This window comes from Chrysemys picta, chromosome 2, assembly GCF_011386835.1.
Source record: "Chrysemys picta bellii isolate R12L10 chromosome 2, ASM1138683v2, whole genome shotgun sequence".
NCBI lineage: Eukaryota > Metazoa > Chordata > Testudines > Emydidae > Chrysemys > Chrysemys picta.
In genome coordinates this window covers 153347643-153373981 of record NC_088792.1, presented here as the reverse complement: position 1 = coordinate 153373981, position 26339 = coordinate 153347643, and the positions used below count along the sequence as shown (strand labels likewise).

Genomic DNA, 26339 nt, shown 5'->3' with positions numbered 1-26339 from the left:
GAAGCCAGCAGTTCCTAAAACCTTATGAAATGAGACCCAAAACAAGATGGACAAGACTCACTGAGGTCATTAAAGCCATGGAGCTAATAGATTTTCAGTATATATTTTATTGGGATTATACACAGAATCATAGAAATACAGGGCTGGAAGGGACCTTGAGAGGTCATCAAGTCCAGCCCCCTGTTCCGAGGCAGGACCAAGTAAGGCTAGACCATCCCTGACAGGAGTTTGTCCAACCTGTTTTTAAAAACCTCCAGTTATGGAGATTCCACCACCTCCCTTGGAAGCCTGTTCCAGAGCTTAACCACCCTTAGAGCTAGAAAGGTTTTCCTAATATCTAACCTAAATCTTCTTTGCTGCAGATTAAGCCCATTACTTATTGGCGAGGGATGATGGTGAGGAGAGGTGAGAGAATCAACTTGTAATGTTCATAGTTACAAGATGAAAAATAAAAAGAGAGAGAAAAAGCTGTGACTGCTAAAGTTGTGAGTGACCAGCTGAGCTGGCCTGTGATCAGGTGTACATCCACCAGCAGGATTTTTCTGCAGATGGCAGGAACTCTTAGAAACACTTTTCACTAAAGGGGTGTCATAAGGAGGAGGGAGAAAACTTGTTCATCTTAGCCTCTAAGGATAGAACCAGAAGCAATGGGCTTAAACTGCAGCAAGGGAGGTTTAGGTTGGACATTAGGAAAAAGTTCCTAACTGTCAGGGTGGTTAAACACTGCAATAAATTGCCTAGGGAGCCTGTGGAATCTCCATCTCCGGAGATATTTAAGAGTAGGTTGGATAAATGTCTATCAGGGATGGTCTAGACAGTATTTGGTCCTGCCATGAGGGCAGGGGACTGGACTCGATGACCTCTCGAGGTCCCTTCCAGTCCTAGAATCTATGAATCTATGAATTGTACTGGCTCAAACGGATTTATCCAGAGAGATTCTAATTACAATCTACCTGAATCACTTATGTTGCTAAAAGACTCTCATCCGTTCTTAAGCTCCAGGATCACCTGGATGTCCCAAACAAAATAATGGACTCATTGTTCAGGGCATTGTACATGCACATAACAAGAGACAGTCCCTGCACCAAAGAGTTTACAAGCTGACTAGCCAGACAAAGAGTGTGAGGGAAAATAGAGGTGAAATGACTTGTCTAAGGTCACACAGCTGGTTAGTAGCAGAGCCAGGGGTAGAACCTATGTCTTCTGATGATTAGGCAAGCACTTGGTCCACAGGACCGAATGGCTCCTTACCTTAATGCAGCAGAGTGAGCTAGCCATGGCGTGGCACCGGTAACAAGGCAGGAGAAAATATCTCAGGGTAGAGACATGACATCCTGTTTTCATGAGTGCAATTGGCGTCTGAAGAGAGGCGAGAAACAACAGGAACAGGACCACATATGTATGTGCTGGATACCAGCAGGGAGTGAGGTTTATGGTCCGAACTGCACGGACCAGCATATCCACCAATTCCCCGTGCAATTCCTCCTGACTTTCTTATTTTTACCTTCCACAGACTTCCTGTCTTCCCTCTTCCTCTGGCTGCCTCACGCTGACTTACTCTCCACAGCTCCATGCGGCGTGGCCACCATTAGCGCAAGAGCCTTTTGCTCCACAGCTCCTGTTTTCTAATCTGTGTCTGCCTGGTTGACTCACCATCTCGCTTTAAGCCTTTACTGAATACGTGTCTCTCTTCCCCTGCCTAAGCCTCTTAATTGTCCTCTCTCTCTGTCATGGCAGTGTTGAACTCTATAATGGTATGAGCAAACGCCATACAATGTAATGGGATCCAGGTTGTATGAACAATGCTATAGGAAATGCAGCTGCCTTTCCCAGGACAGATTACGCGTGCATGAAGTTATGGTATTTAGCTTGGAGTAATGCACCACGTCAGAACAGGCTGTGGATAGAGTACCGGCCAGGGAATTAGAAGGCCTGGGCTTGGCCACTGGTCTGCTGTGTGACTTTGGGCAATTCAGTTCCTCTCTCTCTGTTTGTCTGTGTAAGCTCTGTAGGGCAGGGACTGTCTCACGCTCTGTGTTTGTGCAGTGTCTGTTAATAATAACAACAGTAGATATGGAGATGCTGTGATACAGCTCTACAGGACCATGATGGAAATGTAGCATTCTGGAGTTCTTAAAGCTTTCTTCTAAGGAATGACACTTATTTAGAGCATGCGCTACCCTTCTGAACCATCAGCTATTAGTGAAAGCAAATTCGCCCAGTGGTAATACAATGCCTGCCAAGTTTCATTAGCAGCCTTTTTAAAGCATGTGTTGTCATTTAAAATAAAATCCCAAGCATGACAGATGAACCGATTGGAGAAAACAGATTCCATCCAGATCCTTTCACTCTAGCTACAAATCATGCAGAATGTGACATCACAGCTCTATACTTTACCCATTCCCCCTCCAAACATTCCCTAAATCGCCTCGCAATGGCTTTGGGTTTCAGAAAGCGTGGCTCCCTATACAAAGCAGGGAAATTATAGCATGATTTCAGCATGGCTTTCATTATAGCATTAGCAAAACATTCATTTCTTACTGATGGGGTCTTTTAATAGGCAATTTCTCTAGCTCTGAGAACACAACAGTGTCTCTCTTTCTGCATTCCTACCTCCCCACAAACGGGTTTCAAGTCAAAAAAAGGATTTTTTCTTGGAAGGCAACCCTAAGCAGTAGAGTGGGAGGGGAAAAAAATCAGCTAGGATAAACAAAGATCACTGTTTAGTAGATGGCATGAAGATTTCCAAGGTATTTTCTTGACCTCCCTTTTTTTTCTTTTTAATCTCTGCCTGGTGTCGAAGGAATAGCTGAAGAGTTAAAAGGCTCAAGATAGGCTAGTCTTAAACACTTCCTGAAGAAGCATCTAGGATGCAGCACAGAACAGATGTTCCTGGGGGGGAGCCTGTTGCTTCAGGAGTCACTGAAGTGACTATTATTAGAATTTGAATTATGGCACTATACAATAGATGATCCCTGCCCCCCCAAACAATCCAATTATCAAACAAGGAAACAGTGGGTCACATCAAGGCTGGATGATCCTTGGGAAGATACACTTTAGGCAAGTGAAATAAATGAAGACTCAAGCACTAAGGCCAAGATGAAAAGATGTGATTAGTAGGGAGTTGAGACATAGTAAAGAGAAACGATTTTCAGAAAGTGGTGAGCTTTCGGGCCCCTTTGCATTGTGTCTTTCTCAGAAAGAGAGGCACCCCAAATCATTTGAGAGTTGTATACGCTCTTTAAGGGAGGGGTTGTTTTTTTTCTGTTCCGTGTTTGTACAGCACCTAGCACAATGGGACCCAGATCCATGACCAGGGCTCCTAGACGCCACAGCAATGCAAATAATAAACAGTAACAATCACTGGTTACAAGTATCAGAGGGGTAGGCATGTTAGGCTGGATCTGTAAAAAGCAACAGAGAGTCCTGTGGCACCTTTAAGACTAACAGATGTATTGGAGCATAAGCTTTCGTGGGTGAATACCCACTTCATCAGACGCATGGTTAGTTTTTAAAATCCTTGTCTTAGCCTTCATGCAGTCCCCATTCAGTCTGTCCTCCAATTGTCTCTACAGAGTTAGCTTCTAGCCTAAAGCTGGCCTGCTTCTGCACTGCATGGTTATATGAAAGTAGTTCTACCTTCTTTTGGTGGCTCTGCTTGGGTCATTTTGCTCCTTTATGTTTCATCAAAACATCCATTCTGAGCTTCCTGTGAAATCCAGCATGTGTCTGGAATTTTTTTCACCCTAAGGTTACAGATTGAAAAGAGGGCTGGCTCAGTGGAAGGCAATTGGCAGAAGCTCGCCAAGGTCAGAAGCAGAAAGGAATGGTCTTCAAGTGAGGATCAGTTGGTTTTACAGGCTATAAATATTCTTTGAGCCAGAGAAGAGCGAATTAAAGGTTAATGAGTAGATTGCATAAGTTTAAGTGCTGATGGAAGGTTCCTTATTGCATGAGGGCCTCTGCAGAGAATAGATTTGCATGAGCTGCAGCAAGAAAGCTTCCCATACACACACTGCCCTGGAAATGTACCCCTCAGTTAAACGGTTGGTTAGTGTCCATATACCCATTGCACCTTGTCTTCTCTACTGAGACTGCCAACAAGGACATTGTGAACTATTGCACTGATTCCTGTTTAGATTTGTAAGCTCGTAAGGTCAGGAAATCTGTATTATTATATGTGGATAACGCATCTAGCACAATGGGGCCTTTAGGCAGGACTGTATTAAGAGAAAGTTCCTGACCTTAAAGAGCTTACGATCTATTCTAAATCAATGAAATGGAGGCTCAGAGAGGCGAAGTGACTTTCCCAGGGACCCACAGCTTGTCCGTGACAGAGCCAGGCATAGAATTCAAGTCTTTTGTCTCCCATCTAATGCCCTGAGTACCTGATTACTCTACCATCAACGGTTCTTCTATGTATCTTGTGAACTGAGACAGGTCCAAGCCACAAAGTCCAAAGATTGTTAATGTTTTGGCCCGTCTTTCCCTGCAGAGGAATACAGCCCATTTTTCTGCAGCCTGCAAAGAGGAGCAGCATAATTTCAAATGCATCCTGCACAGACAAACTGAATAGCAGATGAAAGGCATTTTTGTTTTGTTTCCCAATGCAGTTTTCCAGGAAGGAGTCAGATGGCTGGAGTTATGCAAACCAAAAGGATCTTCTTTTGTTGGGGGGGGGGGGAGTTAAAGTTACTCATTTCTGTGGTGAAACAAAAACATTCTCCAAACAAAACAATCCCTCCCCATAGCTAAACCTGCCAGCTATGAGCTAGGGTAGGCCCTGGGGACTAGAAGACCGATAAACTTTCTAGAGGAGAGTAGATTTAATTTCGGGAGAAGAAATGGAGTGGGGAGGAGAGGAGAGAAACAAAATGCTTGTGAAATATTCTCAGCAAAAGGTCTTGCAAAACGAAAGCAGCTTTTAGTGCTTTAAATGCTGGAGAGTGCATGTTCTTTGCCTTTTACCTTGATGTTTTAGAAGAAGAAAATGGCCCATCTGACTGACATGAGACCTCATTCTGCTGTCACATGCATTGATATGATTCATTAACTTCCCTAGAGTTACTCCTGATTTACACTGGTATAAGTGAGAATAGAATCAGGCTCCTCAGGGTGTTTATGGTCCCAGGGCCTGATTCTTCTCTGTCTTGCACCTTGTGGTTACGCCTGTGTGAGGTAGATGCGAAAGGTCACCTATAGATTGTATACTGCCTGCAGTCCAACTCTGATCTCCACTTGGCTTACACATGGCTTAAAGGGTCTGTAGCTAGTGTTGGGAAATCCTCTGATGCTGTAAAGCCAGCCTCTTTGCCAACCTCCTTCCAACCCACCCCCACATTCTCCCAAACCAAGAAGGTTGTCAGTGTATCTCCCTATGCCCTGGCAATCCCCTTGGGGCTATGGGCAGAGTAAGCGTGGCACCAAATTAGCACCTGGTGGGCACAGGTTCAGGGGAGAGTAACAGTGGCTTAAAACCAACTCTCATCCGCTGAGCTGTGTGCACAAAATCCAGATGCCAAGACCTGACCCATCACTGAAAATAATGGCGCTCATCAAAATTTTTCTTTCACAACTTATTTTTGACAAAAATGGAAATGTGTGGGAAATGTCCAATTTTGGCAACATTTTTGAGTTTTTTTGTCAAAAAACCTCCCCAAAACCTCTAAAACTTTTTGTTGTTGTTGCAGAAAGCCTCCCAACCCCTCTCCCTGCTTTTTTAAATGAAAACATGAAAACTTCTTAAGAAAAATTTTGTGAAAACTAACTTTTTTCCTCATTATTGTTGAAATTTTCCATGGGAATAAAAATAAACATTTCCCAACCGGCTTTGGAAAATCCTCTTTCAAAATGCTGCCATATCAGGAAAACACATGAGGGTGTCATATGCACTGGGAGGGTACCCATGGAACAATACGGCAAAATAATATATATTTATCTTCAATAAGAAAAGCTGCCATAGAAATGTCAGGGAGAGAATTCTCTTCTGCTATTATTTGCTTCCAGCCCCTAGAGGGTTTTATGTTGCTAGCTGCAGGGCCATAAAAACCCTGTGATCAGTATCTGCCTCACCCCCTCAGAACTTCATGGGGTTGCAGCAAAATATGCTGTACTGCCTCATTTCCCAGTGAGCCCTGCTGAGCTAACCACTGAGGAGAGGGCCTGGTTTCACAGAGGGCTCTGCTGTTGCTGTGGGTTGGCCTGCAGTGGGGGAAACAGTTGCATTGTGACCAATGAAAGTTTAAATGAGGTCAGAAGCTGCTGAAGAAAATCTCTCCTGGACGTTCACAGCACTCTGTTCAGCTTCAAAGTTTGCCTCTTTCTGATGCTCTTTGGGGCAGGGACCATCTTTTGGTTCTGTGTTTTGTACAGCACCTAGCATGATGAGCGAAAAGAGCAGGGGGTCCTAGTCCATGACTAGGGTTCCTAGGAGCTCTGGTCATACAACTAACAAATACTGATAGACAATTCGGAATTCCAACTTGCTCAAGATTCCCTAAAAACAGAGGGCCAGATTTGCAAAAGAGCTCAACTCCTACTTAGGATCCTACCCTTTTTTTTTAGGGATATTCCATACCTACCAGCTGCTGTTGCTCTTAGCGAGAGATCATGTGGCCTAGAGGATAAAGCACTAGACTCGGACTCAGGAGCCCTGGATTCAGTTCCCAGCCCTGCTGAGTGACCTTGGATAAGTCTCTGGCCCGCTCGGTGCCTCAGTTTTCCCATCTGTAAGATGGGGATAATTATACTGACCTCTTTTGTAGTATGCGTTGAGATCTACTGATGAAAAGTGCTAGGTATTATTAATAGGAGTTGTTGGATGCTGGCCATTTCTTAACATTTGACCCCCCGGTGTTGGCCAGTTTGTTGTAAATTTTGAGTGACCAATTGCCATGATTGAGAAGCAACCAGCTATATAAAGAGGGAGGGAGAGAGAGAGAGAGAGAGAGAGAGAGAGAGGTCCAGATTCTCTCTCTTGCTGAGATCCACCCCTTCCCTTTCTCATCATGTCCCCTCTATGCCAGGATAGGGGAGTTGGCATAAGAACTGTCTTTGTTAATTTATATGAGTTGGGAGCTTCCCTGCACTGGGGGATTCTCAGCTAGCCATTTAGGGCCAGATTCTATCAGGCAGGGCAAAGTGGCCAGAACAGGGGGAGAGAATCTAGCCCATAGTGTCCAGTCCTGGGCTGTGAAGACAATTTTTGTGTTCTAGCAATGAGAGTAGCATTCAGTCATGTAGGGTTCAGGCTATAGTGTCAGGTTGAATGAAATTTCCCATGAAACGGAAATTTCCTTTTTTGGCCACTTCTAGTTATAAGCAACCTATTGTGATGCTGGGACTCACTCAATATAGCATTAATGAACCCTTTTTAAGCTATGTAAAAGGATACACAGCACTTCTGTTTTGCTTTCTACTTGAGGATCTCCAAGCACTTTACTAACCTGAATCAAGTCTCCAATAAAGATAAAGATAATGATCATTATACAGCTAGGGAAACTGAGGCACAGAGCATTTATATAATTTGCCCAAGGTCAGAAAGGTCCCAAACCAGAAAAATGTTTAAGCATGTGGGTAACTTTATGCATGTAAGCTGTTCCATTGATCTCAATGGAACTATTCATGTGCTTGAAGTTATTCATCTGCATAGCTGCTTTGCTAAGATATGGGTCGCAGTTACTTATTGGTAGAATCAGGAACTACCAGATCTGGTAGAAGCCAGATCTCCCTACTTCCAGTGCTAGGTTTTAATGGTTATACTAGAGATATTACAGTGATGAGCATGTTATGAATGCCTAGACAGATGCGTGCACACACTGACTGTTTTTTCTCTTGAGCCAGGAAATCAGTTCAGGTGAAACAGATTACCTGAACCTCATTCAAACCTTAGAATCATAGCGTCATAGACTATTCGGGTTGGAAGAGACCTCAGGAGGTCATCTAATCCAATCCCTTGCTCAAATTCTTAATCCTTTCTGAGGGTTGAAAAGTCAAAAATTTAGATTACCATTTCCAAAGAGTTCTAAGGGAGTTAGGAGTGTCGATGGGAGTTGGATGCCTAATTCCCATAAGGCTCCTTTGAAAATCCCAACCTAAATTCCCTTACAACCTCTACCCATCCTGATTTCATCAGGGATTGGAAGCAGAACCAGCACATTAATTCATAAAAAGCTACTCTTGCAGTATTTCCGGTCCAGCTAAAACCAAGGAAGCACCTGAAATCTCAAGGTTTTGAGCCTACTTTTGGTGAGATTTTCTAAGCCAAAGAGGTTGGCATAATCACCTCTGAACATTTTGAGGTTTGCATGTCTCTAATTATGGGGCAGTTCAGAAACCTACAATCCTTGATGGACAGCAACTTCTACAGCTTGAGAATAACAAATTTTTCAGTAAATCATAAAATAAAAAAAATTGTTTTGAACAAAATGTTTTGTTTGACCCAAAATGAAACGTTTCATTTAGAGTTTGAGTATTTTTAACACATTCACTTTTTTTTTAATACAATTGAAGGGAATTTTGAAAGAAAAAGTCATTTCAAACAGAGAAAAATTGAAATATTTTGTTTTGAAAATGTCAACTTTTTCTGAATTTATTTGGTTTGTTTGTCAAAATGAACAGTTCAGGAAAACTGACACAAATTGGTGAAATGTGTGTTTTGGCAAATCTGCATTTTTTGTTGAAAATTTCACCCGGTTCTAGTAACTGCATAGTGCAATAGCAGAGAGAGCACTATATTAAACGCACCTAGGCATGCATGCATGGGGCTCCTCTTAATTAACTGAGCCGCACAACACCCCAGAGGCAGGTAAGTTTTATTATCCCTATTACACAGGTGGGTAAACTGAAGCACAGAGAGGTAAAATGGATTTGCTTAAGGTCATCGCACCAAGTCAGTGGGGAGCCAGAGATAGAATCCAGGAGTTTTCAGTGCAGTCTGACCACTAGATTTCCACCCCCACTCCATGTGTTTATACATAGGTTTGGCAGAATTCGATTTTTTTTTAAATAATTTTGAGAGACATCTATTTTTAATCTTTCTTTTATTTGTATCTATCTAAATTTTCACAGTTGCACAAGACTATGGACTTTAAGCAATATTTTCCCTATTTTTATCAACTTAAATTTTCACAGTGGAAAATTAATGGGGTTGTCACCTGGGGGAGGGTCAACCAATAATTATTTAATGACAGTTTGATGCTGATATTAAAAAAAATTAAGGTTTGATAACCATTAAAACACAAATTGTCAGCATCACATGTCAAACTATACAAAATAAATATCTTTACATTAAACTCTAAGTTCTCAAGCACCATATTTCTCACTTTGTTTAACTCTACATTTCAGCTATTATCAGTGGAAATATTTCCTCAGCAGTTTGTATGTGTACAGCGAAACAGACATGTACTGATGTTTACAGATTAAAAATCTAATCCTTCAAAGCCTATTTATATACCATGAGAGAGAATTAAGATGTTGTAAATTTTATGGTAATCCTAATTTATAAATGGTGCGTTACCAATCTCCTCACACATCAGACCACTTTCTCTCTTTCTTTCTCCAGATGAGAAACCTTTCGTGGTAGAAGATACCTATTTGCTCTGCCCAGCACCTGTATTACGAGAAGTTGGCATGTAAGTTCTTAGAGATATCCACCAGCATTTGAAATTGACTGATCCCATTTATTGCCTGAGGAAGAATAATTGATTTGCCTGCTTTTAACTAACATATATCCCTGTATTCACTATTAAACTGGGCCACAGTTACTTCCTATCCCACAAATTCCTCACAGGAAAACTGAACCACAGTCTGTTGGTCATGTATGGACATGTCAGGACTGACTAGATCTTAACTTAATTGTAAAACAGTAGCCTTAGAAGCTCTCTCTGAAATTATTTCAATAGGGTAAAGCTAGACAGTGGGGTATTGAGCCTCCAGTGCTCCTGTGACTCAAGATAGGATCCAAAAAACGGGATTTTGTGAAAATCTGCTGATCTTTGGGAGTTGGGAGACAGTTAAAAAGGGGGAGAACTGGTCATAAGACAGAAGTGGCCCAGTCCTGCTGCCCTTTCTCACTTAGAAATCCAGATCCAGAGCCATTCAAGTCAACTGATTTGAATGGGCATTGACACATAAGTCAGTTACCGTTGACTTATGTGAAAAAGGATGGCATGATTGGCTCAAAGCATGGGAGACAATGCTGAATTAGTTTGTCTCTGACTGCACAGCTCTAGAAGTTCTGCAGTGCATCATCATTCCTCGGTTTTAAGAGACTATTTTGTTATTGGACAGCAGTCACTGCATCTGCTCAGTTCTTCTGCACAATGTTATACTAAATGTTATACTACCGTGAAGCCCTGGAGCTGGAGCTGCGAGAAATCAGTCATCACCTGCAAACTCTGTGAATCTGGCCTGTTAATGGGTTTAAGAACTCATACAATTTTTTTTTAAATGTGTGTTGCTTGTTTGTGTCCCATTGCCTCTTCCCACTGCCTCTCCCATAGTAACATCACCATAACGATAAGGCAGGCAGGTGCATTCCTAACTTTCCATTGTATCCAAAGATTTTGTACTGCTGTCCATCACCAAGGTATCTCATCTCTTTTCACATGCATTGGATTGGCAATAGCAAGGTCCCTAGTAGAGTTCATGGAGTCATTCCTTCCTCTTCCTTTTGGGTTATAGGAATTCTGGTTGAGGAAGGCATTTCTGTTTTTCATTTTGTGTGGGAAGCAAGCAGAGTGGGGCTGATGATGTAAATGTCATTCTGGTTATGGTGGAAATGCGATATGGTAGTAAGAGAGTTTTTTGCAACTTTCCCTAAAGACAGGCAGATTCTATCTTAGTCTAATCTCCTCTGGAAATTCATTCCATAGCAGGAACCATTCACTAGAGAATGCTTTGTCCCCAGCTGTCATGTCCCTTGTTTTGGGCTTTGCGCTCTGTACTCCCCAGTGCTTGACATATTTGTGACTTCCTCTCATTCGATGAACTGAGAGGGTCAAGTGTTTTTTTTATTCCCAATTGGAATAGAAAGTACAGAGCTCGAGGAAGATGATGTAATTTTTAATCTCGTGTCAGTTAGTAGAGGGAAAACAGTTCTTTATATGGGAGTGGGGAATACCCTGTTGTTATGCTGGAGAGGGAGTTTGTATGTATGTTCTGACCTTAATAAACAGAACAGACAATTGTTAACCAAAGGTACAGACATTTAATGACTAGTGAGATTAAGGAGCACAAGGCAGACTTGTCAGTAGCAGGTAGGATCTAGCAAACCTGGAAGCAGATAGTAGAGATACCGGATAATATAGCCAGTTAAGGAAAATATAGAGCAACTCTGAAGCTGCTCTAAATTGTGCTAAGGCTAGGTTGGGCCTAGGACTAAGGGAATGAAGAGGTGATATTTTGCTCCCTTCTTTTCTCAGCGTTGTCAATTTTTTCGCCATATAATACATTGCACAGTTGGCTGAGTGCATTACAATATAGCGGTATGGGGCAGTGAGGATGGCCTATGTTTGAAACCTCGGGTACTGGCCAGAGCCTGATATCAGGATCCCAGATTCAAGGGGGGCACGTGTCTGATGCAGCATGGCAGATGGCTGTCCTGGTTTTTTTTTTTTGCAGGGAGGCAGCTCTTCAGGTCAGCATGAATGACGGCCTCAGTTTCATCTCAAGCTCTGTCATCATCTCCAGCACACACTGTGTAAGTTTCAACTTTTGTGCATAAAATTTTTCAGTAGCAAAAGGGTTCTAAACCACATATAAGCTGTGCTTGTACTGGTGCTTGAGGCTTGGGTGAGTGGTATGCTAAGGAGCCACCTCTCTGCCTTAGTGGTGAGCTCATATGCATGGCCCTCATGCACTACCATTCCCCATGTGGTGTGCACCTTAACATGAGTTTGGAGCAAGCAGCTCGTGCTCTATCTGAGATAGAGCATGTATGGGAGACAAGGAAGTGGTTTTGTGATATATCAGAGGTGTCAGGGCCTGGTTCTCCACTGCTTTGCTCCTTGCACGGTGAGTGCAAATTGCACCAGCTAATCAGACATGTCCACTCACACCAGTGGTAGCTGTTTAAACCCACTTTGCATAGATGTAAATGAAGGCAGAAGTTGCAAGGCAGTGACAATCAGACACTTTGTCTATAAATCGATATCCCCCCAGAAGTTTGGGGAGCTCTGCACAAGTGCAGAGCCGGCACTGACCCCACATCCTCCTTTGCTAGCAATGCTTGAGTCACTTGTTCTCATAAGCCTCTTGCAGCAGCCGGAGCAAAGGAAAGCAATTTCTTACAGTTAATAACACAGTTGTCTTGAAGGGGGTTTTAATTCTGCTAAAGTGAGACCATTGGGAAGGGAGGCCTCATGGTAGTAAGGATAAAGAAGATTTGGGAGGAATTTACTTTGTGCTCATGAAAACAGAAAATATTGGGAATCTCATGAGAAAGTAGGAGTTCTGACTGAATAGAATGTGTAGGATTGGGATCCATGTACATAGCATGTGAGATTCATAAGTTTGGTCAAGCCTTTTGACTGACCTGTGTGGTCTTAAACTAGTGAAAAGGGGGTTCTGTTATATACTGTTGCTTTGAAATAAGCTGTTTTATTAAGGTAAGGTCACAGTTATAGGGCACAACCCTACCAGGAGCTGAGTGCCTCCTGCGTGATTCTAAGCACCTTAGGTTACCATTGAAACCTGTGGGAGTTGAGACCATTAGCACCTAGCAAAAGATATTCAGAATCTTTTGGGGTCTGGCCCTGGATCTCTAAGCATCAGTAATCGACACCCATATTGATGCCATTTAAAACTTCGTTCTTCATGCAATGATGTGTTTACATCTGGCTTTCTTCACTTCATCACTGTTCAGAGAGACCAGCATAAAGCCTATGCCCTGCTCTTACACCTTATGCTGGCCCTCTGCGCTGTCATAAATTTCATATGAAGGACCAATTCCTGCAGTCATTATTCAGCCAAAATTTCCCGGGGAGTCTTGGCTCAGAAAGGACCGCAGGATTTGACTTGAAGACTTTTATGGCAGGTCTCTTTGCCTGCCCCCTTCAAATCTGCCAAACAAAATTGCAACATGTTTCTATGTGGAGCTAATGAAAGGCCAAGATATGTAATATCCACATACCAAGACTATTCAGTTGTGATCCATGAACACTGATGCACAGGCTTAGGGGGAAAATATCTCCTGTACCATTTCACCTGTCGCAACAACGACAAGATTGTCTAGAGACACCAGCATTGTCTACACGATTAACCCATCAGTTTTCATAGCTGAGATGAAGGCTTATTTCTCTGCAATTGACAAGGGCATCTTTATGCCTTGAGAGAGAGGCTTTTATTTCAGCTAGATTTGATATTTCAATTCAAGTTCTCTTTGCTGCCATGATGAAATTGTCTTAGCTCCAACAGCAGTGTGACAATTTACACCAAAGGAATATTGGCCCCATTGACTTCAATGGAGCAAGCTCACATATGAATTGTGAGAGCAGAACTTGATTATTTCATTCATTTCCAAGAAGGGGATGGATACTAAAAAAAAAATTAATGGAGATATCTTATCTCCTAGAACTGGAAAGGACCTTGAAAGGTCATTGAGTCCAGCCCCCTGCCTTCACTAGCAGAACCAAGTACTGATTTTGCCCTAGATGCCAAAGGGGCCCCCTCAAGGATTGAACTCACAACCCTGGGTTTAGCAGGCCAATGCTCAAACCACTGAGCTATCTTTTCCCCCCATAACTGTTCTCGCTTGCAACATTTAGGATAAAAGCAATGAGCTGTTCCTTTAGTGCAGTCCCTGTCGGATGATGCTTCATGCAAGAAGCATGAGAACATTTAAAACACAAGATTTGTAGGATTCAACATTCTAATTAAAAAAAAATTCTTCCTTTGAATTTCTGGTTTTCCATATGTTCTGTATCTGGAAGCTACTCAGCCAACACATTCAGAGTAAGGTAAAAATCAGCAGATTCGGTATGTCTAGATATCAAGAGGTAAACACAAATTATTTAAATCTGCTTGTTCATTCTATAAATGTGTGTATAGCGGTATAGATTTCAGAGAGTCATAGATGGAGAGACAGATATGGCACTGCACAAGTGTATGTACAGTATATTTTTGTATCTCTGTCTGTTCTAAGTGACCCAAATTTGATCCTAAGTATGGAGTTTTCATCACTTAATTGGGACATAGATGGATAGAACTCACTGTAGCAATCTTTTCACTGATACTTCCCCTAATATTTTTGTGGGAATTATTTCCAGGCAATAGGCTGCATAATGGTGATCATTTCACCTACACTGGGTGCATAGAAAATTTCCTCCAATTTGAAAGCTTTTGTTGGTTCTGGCAGTATTCCCGGTGACAGCCACCTTTTCAAAAATACCTGCTAATCTTCAGTACCTCTGAGTTTGAGTATCCAACCTGTGAAACCATAAGCTTGTTTTCCAAAAATGCTGAGCAACCCCACCCCCAATTCAGATCAATTCCAGCATCTCTGAAAATGTAGTTTGCATGTGGTGTGTCAAGCATGGCATTCAAACTCAGTGACCTGCTTTGAAAATTTGGTTGTAAATGTCTCTTAAATTGTTTGTAAAGTTTCTTTTGGAGAAGATAGGGTGACGAGACAGCAAGTGTGAAAAATTGGGACGGGGTGGGGGGTAGTAGGAGCCTATATAAGAAAAAGCCCTAAATATCAGGATTGTCCCTATAAAATCGGGACATCTGGTCACCCTAGGAGAAGAGAGGGGTTTATTTATTGTCTGTGTTTAAATAGCACCCGCTGTAGACATAGTAACCGGGATAATTTCTCAGATTCTGATCTCTTTAAAGAAAGCTAAAACAAGGGCTCCAAACTTGCAAATGCTTACATATGTGAATAACTTCAGGCAATTGATGAATAGTTGCGACTGGCTTCAAGCTTGAAAGATGAGCACATGTGTGTTTGCAGAATCACGCCAAAGCCAGTAAATTTGGAAAGCTGCAGCAGGAGGTGACAGCACAGTGCAGAGAGAGCTTCTTTCCTCACTTTGCAAACAAACCTTGGATGGGGAGGGAAGGGAATAGGTCATTTGTAAAGACTGAAGTAAATCTTTTCTCCATGGCACGTCAGTGAAGCTCTTTGCAGACATCATGCAAAAACTGCCCTAGATCTGGAACGATGTCCTGAACGTACCACAAATTCTTCCCGTCTGTGCATCTCCCACCCGGATCACAACAGCAGCTCAGTGTTTGGCACTTGTGCAAACGCTTTAACTCTCAGAACCATTGCTCACCAGAAGCTGCGGTTTGTTGGGCAAATGAGTCAGCAAATAGAGGTTTCATTCAGAAAGTGGTGCCCACACCAGTGTTTCCATATTTCTTGAAGTTTGGGGACTGGCCTCCTACTCAGAAGATGAAAGTGCGTGGCATCATGCTATGTGAAACCTCTGAGGAGCCAGAGTGTATGTATGCTTCTTTAAAATATATGTTTGCCCAAGTCTGGAGAATCAGCAAATGGAGTGTGGTGCACCTGTCTCATTTCCAAGTCCAGTATGACTTGTGAGCTGCAAAGTTTGAAATTCTATCAATAGCTCAAGAAATCATAATAACAATCCTTCCAGCTGGAGACAGGTTCTAGCCAGAAGTTCAGATCCAGATTTCAAGCAGTCTGAAGGTCAGGAGTGTTTGGATGCAGGGAGCTTTGTTCTGTTCTGAAGACTGGGACTGTTTGTAAACATGGAGTTGGGTTCAGATTTTCCTCCACCCACCTGAGTACCATATTTAAGGCCGTATAGATGCAGGCCCAGCATTAATTACTGAAAAATAAAGATCCAGTCAGTCACACTAGAAGCATTATCTAGGGTTTCACAGATGTCTACACTGTAGCTGGGAGAGAGCTGTGGGTAGACACTGGCTTTAGTTTAGCTTGACCTAGTGTGCTAAAAATAGCTGTGTGGACATTGTGGCTCTGGTGGAGGCTTGGGCTAGCTACCGAATCCAAGCCTACCCAGCCTCATGGGTTTGAACTCAGGTAGCTAGCCTGAGGCTCTTCTGGAGCCTCAAATGTCCACACTGCTATTTTTAGCGCATCACCTCCTTTGATGCTAGCATGTGTCTGTCTACCCGGGCTGGGAGGCTCTCTGCCAGCTGCAGTGTAAGCATACCCCCAGAAAACAATTAGCATTAGCTCTCTTTCTAGCAAGCATTTGTCCAAAGAACTGGCCAACATCCAACTCCCATTAAAACCAATGGAAAGACTCACCATTGGATCAGGCTCACAGGGACGAGAGGGGAAGAGCTTATGATGAAAGATTGGAATAACATATTATAACATGGCAAAATGACCTCTGAGCAGGGGGGACGCAACTGCCAGTTTGTAAAGGACGTAAACATCAGAGAGGGGAGTGAATATCTGAGGCTGTTGCCCGTGGGTATAAACTTTCAAAAGGAATGTTTATATTCAGAAACTTTCCTATCAGTGACAGGTTTCAGTGGTAGCTGTGTTAGTCTGTATCAGAAAAAAAAAAAAAAAAAATGAGGAGTCCTTGTGGCACCTTAGAGACTAACAAATTTATTTGGGCATAAGCTTTCGTGGGCTAGAACCCACTTCATCAGATGTATATGTGTATTATGATATCAGTGAGATTATTAGCTGTGGAGTGGTCTCCCAAAGGAGGTGCTTCGGACATTTTAAATGTAGATGGCAGAAAACCCTGGAAAATAGCTTGTTAAGGAACAAACCTGCAAATAAAGGGACCGAATACTGTAATGGGCTTTACCACTTCTTTCTTACACAATTCTACAACATAGCAACAAATTCTTACAACACATTCTCATGGCTTGGAGATCTTCAAGATAGACTCTGTCATTTCCCCCATAACTCTCGGAAGAAGGTTGTTTCATACAAAACTATCTAAAGTCCATCAATGGATGGAAAGGAATTTATATACAACTCAGAGCTGATCTAATCCTTTTGAGAAATTAGACATTTTGATTTTAAAAAAGGAATTTTTTTTCTTCTGAAATTTCTTTTCCATTGTTTGACCAGCAATCTCTCTCTCTCTCTCTCTCGGGGGGAGATTTTCAAAGACATCAAGGGAAGTTATGGGTCCAACTTCATGGGAGTTCTCCTCAATAAGTTACAGAGGTCTGAAAGGAATATGCTTTGATTTAAATCTGCAATTGGCATTTGGATGATTCCCTAATTATCTTTCAACAAGACGTTCTCTTTCTCTCTCCCGTGGAGTTCTGTGCTGTTTGAACAAAATTGCCTGGCACATCTCACTCTATTTGAACTGTATCCAGTCCTATGGTGCCAATTTAAACTATTTCCCCATTGGGCAATGTCAGTCAGACACAACCCACTAATATGGGATTTTCAAAGGGAGCTATGGGAGTTAGGCACCCAAGTCCCATTGGCTTTGAATGGGAAGTGGGTGCCTAAGTCCCATAGGGTCTTTTGAAAATGCCAATCGATGGGCCCAATCCTCAGATATGCTAATGTCCCTTTATACAATTTTAAGACCCTCTATGCTGCCACAGTGGTATAAAGAGGTATTATCAAGCCAGATTTCCCTGGGTGCTTCTAGAGCCCAACATTAAATGTGCTACTGTAACTGCTCTGTGTTACATTGTTTCTTATGGGACTCATTCATCAAAGATACATTTCTTTTGTTGGAATATACACCGCTGACACTTTTGTCAAAACCCATCATCCAGAGCATTAGCTCTGAATCTTTCAGAGAATCCAACCCACGACACCCAAGGATTAACTGTTCTTAACATTTCATTGCTAATGCTACAACCCTTCTCAAAGAAGAGAAATGAACAGCTACTAAGAGGAGAACTGACACTCATGTAAACCTGCACTCCTAGCAACCAATTACCTAAAATATACAAGGCATCATAAAATCTCCCTGACTCCTAAATCATTGATGCATTGATTAATGCCATCATCGGATCACTAACTGAGTCTGTCGGCACCATCACTCCTGCCTGACAAAGTTTTATAACACCCAAAGCCTGAAATCCTCGGCCAGGTTCTCAGCTGGAGAAAACTGGCGCAGTTTCACTGATGACAGCGGAACTAAGCTAATTTAACAGTTTAGGGTCTGCCTCCTGTGTCCAGCATCTAAAGACTCATAGAGAGAGAGACAAATCTATCTATCTAATCTATCTAATCTATCTATCTCCCCCAGCCCTGCAATCTCTCTAGATATATAACATTTTATCAAACAATGAGAATACTAGATCCAGGCTAAAGTTTTCAAAAGCATTTATGTCTAGGAGCCTAAGTCCCATTTTCAGCAGGAATTTGGGGCCAGATTTTCAAAGGTATTTTAATTCCTAAAGATGCAGATAGACTCCTAACTGCCACTGATTCCATTGGGAGTTAGGAGTCTAACTTGCGTCGGCATTTTTGAAAATCTTACTCAGCGCCTTTCCCCATTTTTAGGCACCGAAAATTTGGCCCTTAGCCACTTAGGATTTAGATTCTCAAATATATTGGGACACCTTACTCCTATTGATTTCAGCAGGAGGTGATTTAAACGGGAGTTAGGCACCTAAATGACCAGATCACTTTGGAAGTGACTCCTAAAGCAGTGGGTCTCAAACTTTTTTACTGGTGACCCCTTTCACACAGCAACCCTCTGAGTGCGACCCCCTCCCCCAATAAATTAAATAAACTTTTTAATATATTTAACGCCATTATAAATGCCGGAGGCAAGTGGGGTTTGGGGTGGAGGTTGACAGCTCGCGACCCCCCATATAATAACCTCGCGACCCCCTGAGGGATCCTGACCCCCAGTTTGAGAACCCCTGTCCTAAAGCTATGTCTGTGGGTGTGACTCCCCTGCTAGTGTACACATTCTCGCTCTAGCTCTTATCAAGCTAGCACAAGCATAAATGGTCGTGTAGCCACAGTGGCACTAGCAGTGACTGTGCAGGCTTGGCTGAGCCATGCTGAGTATATACCTACCGCTTTCAGGTGGGTTTGTACTTGGCACTGCTCAGTTGTGCCTCCACTACTACTACTAGTGCTACTGTTGCCACACGGCTGTTTACATTCATGACAACTGGATGAGAGCTAGTGTGAGCCTGTGTGCACGAGCAGGGGAATCACACCCCTAACTCACAGTGTAGACATAGCCCTAGTGAAATATATATGAGTGTATATGGAACATGTATGGAACATTTCACTGGACTGAGGTGCAATTCACTACCGGTAGCTCTAATATTCTCTCTGTTCGATAAAAACATTTGTTTTAAGTAACCAGGATGTTTCATCTGATGGCTTTAATCAAACACATGAACACCTCATTCCAAATTACTATTATTTAATATTTGTATGGCAGTAAAACGCAAATCAGGATGAGAAGTCCTCATTGTGCTAGGGGCTGTACAAAAGAAACAGTCCTTCCCCCAAAAGAGCTTGCAAAGTAAAGGCCAGATTGTGAATCCTTTACTCCCAACAATCAACAACTACTCACACTAGTAGTTCCATTAAAGTAACTTGTGGGATTAAGTAACTGCTCATCACTGTATGTGCTCAGGGTTGACAATCTGACCCTAATGAAAGACTAGATGCACTGAGTGGATATAACAGACAAACAGGGAAGAAGAAGGTAACTGCAATGAAACACATGAATTAACGACCTGTACAATTTGCAGGAATTGTGTTTCTAAATGTAAACAACAAATATCAGCTGTATCCGTAAAACCTGTGGGCCCTTCGCCTAGCTATTATAACTGCATATGTTTAGGTTAATTTGCCTTGTTTTTGTTTGCATTGATTCTATTCTTTCACTCTTCAAGGAAAAAAATGTAACCAATGCTTCCTTTTGGATTTTATCTGATCCTGTAAAGAAAACTGAAACCCTAACAAACTTAGCCTTAAAATACTTAATTCAAAAGAAAATAAACCTCTTTTTTTAATATACTCAGACTCAGTTTTTGCAAGAGTGGAAAATTTTGACATTCCTAGGAAGGAGCTGTAAGCGATACTGAAAAATCCACGCCAAACCAATTTCCAGTGAGGTGCTGGCAGCACAGCCAAACCTCGGCAGCCCTCTGGGAAACATATTCAGCATGATTGCCTGGGAGCTCACAGAGATGCAGGGAGTTCTGTTTATTTGATTTGTTACATCATGTTAAAAAAAATCATAGATTTGTAGATTTTTAAGGCCAGAAGGGACCATTCAATCATCTAGTCCATCCTCCTTTATAACACAGAATATAGAATTTCACCTGGTTACTCCTCTGTGGATCCCAGTCACCTGTTTGACTAAAGCATATCTTCCAGAAAGGCATCCGGTCCTGATCTGAAGACATCAAAAGTTGGAGCCTCCACCACTTCCCTTGGTTGGTTGTTCCAATGGATAATTGTTGGCACTGTTACAAATTTGAGTCTTATTTTGAATTTGTCTGGCTTCAACTTCCAGCCATTGGATCTTGTTATATCTTTCTCCTGTTATGTTTGCACATCAAGGTGTTTACTGCCCATAATGTGTCATTAGAGTCCGAGCTTGCTCCTGTTGAAGTCAATGGTAAAACTCCCGTTGTGTTCCTTAGGACAGGCACTTACAGCTGGATTTACCATTGCATTTAGTCATTTGCACCAGTGCAAAAGGGGGGTAAAATGCCACCATTCTGGTTTGATAGAGCTTTGCACTTGTGCATGGCAATGGTAAATTAGGCCCTTCATGAGGAAGTGTGATCCAGTGAGGCAGGGTCATCCCTAGAGCGGTGCAGGGCCCAGGACAACACCCTCCCCCTCCGGCCTGTAGGGAATAGATAGGCCCCTGCAGAAATCCCCAGGCTAGCGGGGAAAGGATGATTGATGTGCTATATGAATTTTATGTGGAAGAAACAAAGCTGAAGTCCTGAGTAAAAGGAACCTGAGCCAGACTCTGGGCTCGGTGCCACTCCCTCCTAGCCCGGGGAGACAGGCTAGCAGTGTACGTGCTGTTTTGTGTTTCCAAATACAGTGATCATTGAACTAGAGGGCCAGATCCTTAGCGCGTGTAAATTGGGGCAGCTCTGCAGACTCCCTCTGAGGATAGGCAGAACTTTATATGAGCGCATAGAGTCTAACATAAGCCATTCCTTGCATTTCTCCACCTGCAGTGTGAAATCTGCTGCAACGTTTCAGGGAATAGAAAACGAGGAAAACATTTTGACGACGAGGAGTAAAAAGTGTATGTGATGACTAGCTTGGTCCAATTCCAAGCCCTTTAGGAAAGCCCAAAATAGATCTCATTTCCAGCATTGAGGGATGGTGCTTGTCAAATACCTGTCAGTCCCAGATCAGTCACAGCTATATATATATATTTTTAATCATGACAACAGGGAGTTGTTATAGTACAGAGCTGAAACAACCTTCAAAGCTGCAGGCTATGTGTGCAATCTCTGCACATGCATGTGCAAACAGGCACAGTGGAATTTTGACATAAGGACTGACGCCATTGATTCTGCCTCCCACAGTTCTCAAGAAATTGTACAAACTTACTCACTGGTTGGAGAGGGGATAATGTTGCAAAGTTTGAGGGATACTCAGGTCTGGGATTTAGGTCTAGGCCTGCCTCCCCAGTAATAATCAGTACTTATCTAAGCCCCAGCTTGGAAACTGCTAGGTCAACAGAAGAATTCTTCCGTCGACCTAGCTGCCACCTCTCGAGGGAATGGATTTACTACAGCAACAGAAAAAACCCTTCTGTAGAGGTAGTAAGGTTCTTCACTACAGCACCACATGTGGACCCTGCTACTGTGCACTAAACGTTCCCTACTATACAGAACATTCAGTGCACCCTAGCATGGTCCACATGGCCACAGAGCATATGGCAGGCTAGAGCACTGTAGATGCACACCCCAATTTACCATTCACGACGTCTCTGTGTAGACAAGCCCTAAGTGACTTGCCTAAAGTCAGACAGACCTTGATGCAGGACTGCACTTAAGCATGTGCTTAAGTCCATCTTTATACATTAAAGCAAAATCCCATTGGCCACAATGGGACTTAAAATATGCTTAAAGTTTAAGCATTTTAAGCACTCTTCCTGAATAAAAACGCTTTTCTGAATGAGGACCTAAGGCAGTGACAGAACCAAAAATGCGAGGACAAAATTTTCAAAAGTGGCTAAATCCCATTTTCAAAAGTGACTAAAATGGGACAAAGGCTCCTAAGTCACTTAGGAAATTTTACTCCCATGCTTTGCTTATAGTCCACTAGGAACTCTCAGTCTCTCAGAAGAAATGATGATAATATATCCAGTTCTTAATATAGCATAGATAAGCATGGCTTACTGAGTAAAACATTTAAAAAATGGGGAAAAAATGCATTTTTTCCAAAGAGAAGCAGTTGCAGTCAAGGGTCTGTCAGTGTTTCCATAATAAAGTATGTTTTTGGAAGAATGTAATATCCTAGAAACAAAACAAAAAGACGTGATCTGGACTGTACAAAGTCTACATTAAAAAAAATAAAATTGGCTTAAATTGGCTATTTCCAAGCCTGAGATGTGAAATAATCTGCAGGAGGTCAGTGGTTTAAGATTTTATTTTTCCTTCTTACATCTTAATCACAGAATGGATTTTCAAAAGCAATTCTTACAGACAGAGAAGTTATATACATGAAGCCACTTTAAATGCCTTGTGCTAGGTATCAGATAGTCCAGAATTTGACTAGAGATGCACATATCCATTAGCAGAATAAACCAAGTTCCAAATGCATGACTGATGAGGATGTGGGAGTGAGGAAGAACCCAGGGTGACTTTCAGATCTCATGGCAGGGATGACCCTTGGCTAAACAGAGGTTCAGTTGTCATTTGATCATATCCTTCTGGAGTCAATAAGAGACATTTACCTAGAATTCCACAGGTCGCTTTTACAGAGTCAAGTCTCTAGCACAGAGAGAAATCAGATGTAAGGAAAAGCTGTAGGCCAAATTCTCTACTGGGGTAAAGCGGGAGCTGTGTTTGATGTGGAATTTCAGTACTTTCACTTCTGGACTGACACAAGAAGTGCAGCAGTGCATAACAACAAAGCAAAGGGAAGGTTTTAGCCCCAGTAGATGTTTTGGTTCAAGCTCTGAGTGAAGATTGATTCAGGCCTGTCTGTATTTTATCTGAACCATTGCTGACACTCTGACCAGCACTCTTCATCTTACTCTATGTCAGCTCTGCTGGTGTCCCAGCAATATAGGGGCCCAAGCTACAAAGCTGAGATCTGAACTTCCACAAAGTTAGAAAGAGAGATTGTGTTCAGAGCTGATACATTATTTAAGTTTGGCCCTTAATAGAGTTAGGAGTGAGCTATGAAATCTGGTTCCAAACTTTCCCAAGGTTCAGAGCTCTTGGAATCTCTTTAGCTCTAATTCAGGATTACATAATTGTAATAAGTTAGAACTGGAGTTACTTAAGGAGAGATTTCCCTCTAAATCTCATTACTGTGATTTTTAAATTAAATACCCCACCCCCTCAATATTACTCTGTCACAGATTGTTTTTGTTGTGTCTAAATATCTTATTGCTGTTCCGATATTTGAGGGCTGAAGTCTATAACAGGAAACCTGGCTGGTCCATGCCACACACCTGTGAGATCGTTAAACCTAAGAGCAGAATTCCATCTGCCAGCAATGGAAAATCAGCGTGTCCTGCAGAGGGGCCAGGAATATCGTATCCAATGCTTGCCAGGTTATAAAGTGAGCCTGACCTAATTAATTAGCCAACACCTACCCTTAGTTGGTTAGAGAGAGAGCACGCTCTGGCAGATCGCGGGGTTGGGCTGAGCAGAGGGAAGTGATGGCAGAATCTGGCTGGGGAAAATGAGATGTTTCAAGAAGGCCTGTATTCTGTTCCTATTCCCGCATCCTCCAGGTGTGCCCGGAGCAGGACCAAAGAGCCAAATGCAGCTGGCAAAGTCCAGAGTCAGGGAAGGTCTAGGTCTGCTTGGTCCTGCTTCGGTGTAAGAGGATGGACTAGATGATGTCTCAGGCTCCCTTCCAGGCCTACGTTTCTGTGATTCTATAAAGCAAGGCCAGCCACCAACCTCTCCCTGTAGCTTCAGGGTATAGAGAGGTTTTTATCGCTGGTGAGGTCAGCCCATATATCCATCTCAGCTCCTCTATCAAATGCAATACAAACCCAAGGGCATTTTCATAGATCATCAAACCAGGAGGGTCCTCTGTGATTATCTAGTCTTACCTCTTGTATAACACAGGCCATAGGATTTCCCTGAATTAATTCCTGTTTGAACTAGAGCAGAGCTTTCAGAAAAATGTCCCATCTTGATTCAACAATTGCCAGTGATGGAGAATCCACCACAACCCTTGGCAAATTGTTCCAATGGTTAATTACCCTCACTGTTAAAAATGTACGCCTTATTCCCAGGCTGATTTTATTAAGTTATGGAATGCAGATGAAACCCTTCAGTTCCCAATATGCTGTTACTGCAGTGCTCGGTCTTGCAATATTCGGGTACCCCTGTTCTAATATATGAGAGAGCACTGGGGCTGCTGGGGGTGGACGGAGATTCTGTCTTTTTAAATATTAAACTTGTACCCAATTTTCTCAGACCAAACCCATATTTCTTGTTTTCCTTTCAAGGCTCTGCTAGCTGCAAGCCAAAGCTGAGGATGGCTGTGTTTTGGCTGGTGATGACAAGCATTAGAAAGTTGGCTTTTTTTCAGTAACAAGGGGAAATTACTGCATAAAGCAGGGGGAGGGGGCTGTTTGTGGACAAAGAGCTAAGTTTTGCCCCCACTTACTGTCATGCAACTCCATTCAAGTTGAGTAGCTGTGGTATGGGTTTAAGTGAAGGTGGCATTTGGCCATTGGCAGCTACCCCATCAGAAAAGGGAATGGCTGGCGTGAGTGCATTATTGAAGTCCCAGAGACAGTGGGCTGTTTATACACTTAGTTGTGGGATAAGATGCCAGGATCTCCAGTATGACATGGCTCGGCTGGCTGGAAATATTTGATGAATTTGTTTGTCTTGGAGGTTTTTTTAAAGTTGCCTTTTCTAAACTTTTACCTTTTAAAAAAGGAAGCACTTTTTTTCTTTGATTTGAAAACTTCCTGTCCCCGTGTTGAGAGCAGGGGAAAGAATCCTCCCCATCTCCATGAATGATTCTAAAACTGTGCATTACCTGAAGCAAAAAGAAACACAGGGACAAAGATGGCCAACATGGGTGAACTTAGTGTTGGGGAAAGGTGCCAAGTATACTGCCCTGAGACTTCAATCCTCTGTATAGACAAAGAACAGGGACAGAAGGAGCAGGGGTAAAGGGAAGGGATGACCCTGTGGTTCTAGCACTAGACTGGGGCTCAGGAGATCTGGGCTCGATCCCAGCTGTGCCACAGGTCCCTGTGTGACCTTGGACCTTCATCTCTCTAGGCCTCAGTTCCCATCTATGGCCTTCCTTTCTCCAGTCCTTTGCCTGTCTTGTCTATTTAGGATGTAAGTTCTTGGGGCAAGGACTATTTCTCACCATATGTTTGCGCAGCACTTGGTACAACGGGGCCTCCATCTCCGATAGGGTCTATAGGCACTTCTGTAGGACAAATAATATTTAATAATCAATATCCTCCATGCTGCCGCTGGAGCAGGGGATTGGACTAGATGACCTCCTGAGGTCTCTTCCAACTGTAATATTCTATGGTTCTATGAATGTGTCTCACCCCATTCCTGGTGGGATCGGGGGGTAGGAAGAAACCTCCAGTTTTCTTCAGCATTTATTATGAATGTAATTATTATTTATGTGTACTGCAGTAGCACCTAGAAGCTCCAGGCTTGGACCACAGCCCGGCATTGTACAAACACAGAACAAAAAGACAGTCCCTGCCCCCAAAGAGCTTACAAGCTAATAATTTGGGAGATAAGACTAGTTTTCTTAGTTCTTGGTCTCAGCGGGCTGCTGCCAGCCTGTTTTCCAGTGTCCTAGAAAGGTACATGTCTTCCAGGGTGGGCCTTTTTGTTTTTAGGAGATTCCTTTGTTTTCTGCTACCAAGGCCTTTGTGCTGAGAGAAGCCAAAGTATCCCCTGGCTCAATCAAGCCCTAAGCGTTTACAGTTTGGATTGAAGAGACAGCAGGACACAGTTAGGAATAATTTTTAAATATACAAATGGCTTGGAGTATTTGCATAGACCAAGAAAAACTGTGATTTTCTGTTCTTATGACTATTACCAACTCCCTCCCTGCTGCATTTAACACTGGGTTTATCCAAGGCCTTTTAACATGTCTGCCTGAGAAATATATTCTTTTATTTGAGATAGAAAATAAGGATCCATGTAGTCTCCAGGCCCAGAAATCTGGAATTTGACAGCTGGTATTTATGCTACAGATATCATACTGCTCCACA

The 26339-nt window shown here is 42.6% G+C and overlaps 1 protein-coding gene across 2 annotated transcripts in view; it reads left to right on the top strand.

Moving 5' to 3' along the window:
• The window catches only part of ANTXR1 (ANTXR cell adhesion molecule 1), a 186540-nt gene that overhangs the window by 55848 nt on the left and 104353 nt on the right, over positions 1–26339 (top strand). For both annotated transcript variants that reach the window (XM_005285200.5, XM_005285198.5), the window contains exons 11-12: positions 9563–9632; positions 11623–11701. In XM_005285200.5, coding sequence (XP_005285257.1) covers positions 9563–9632; positions 11623–11701 — 149 coding nt within the window. The remainder of the gene's footprint in view (positions 1–9562; positions 9633–11622; positions 11702–26339) is intronic.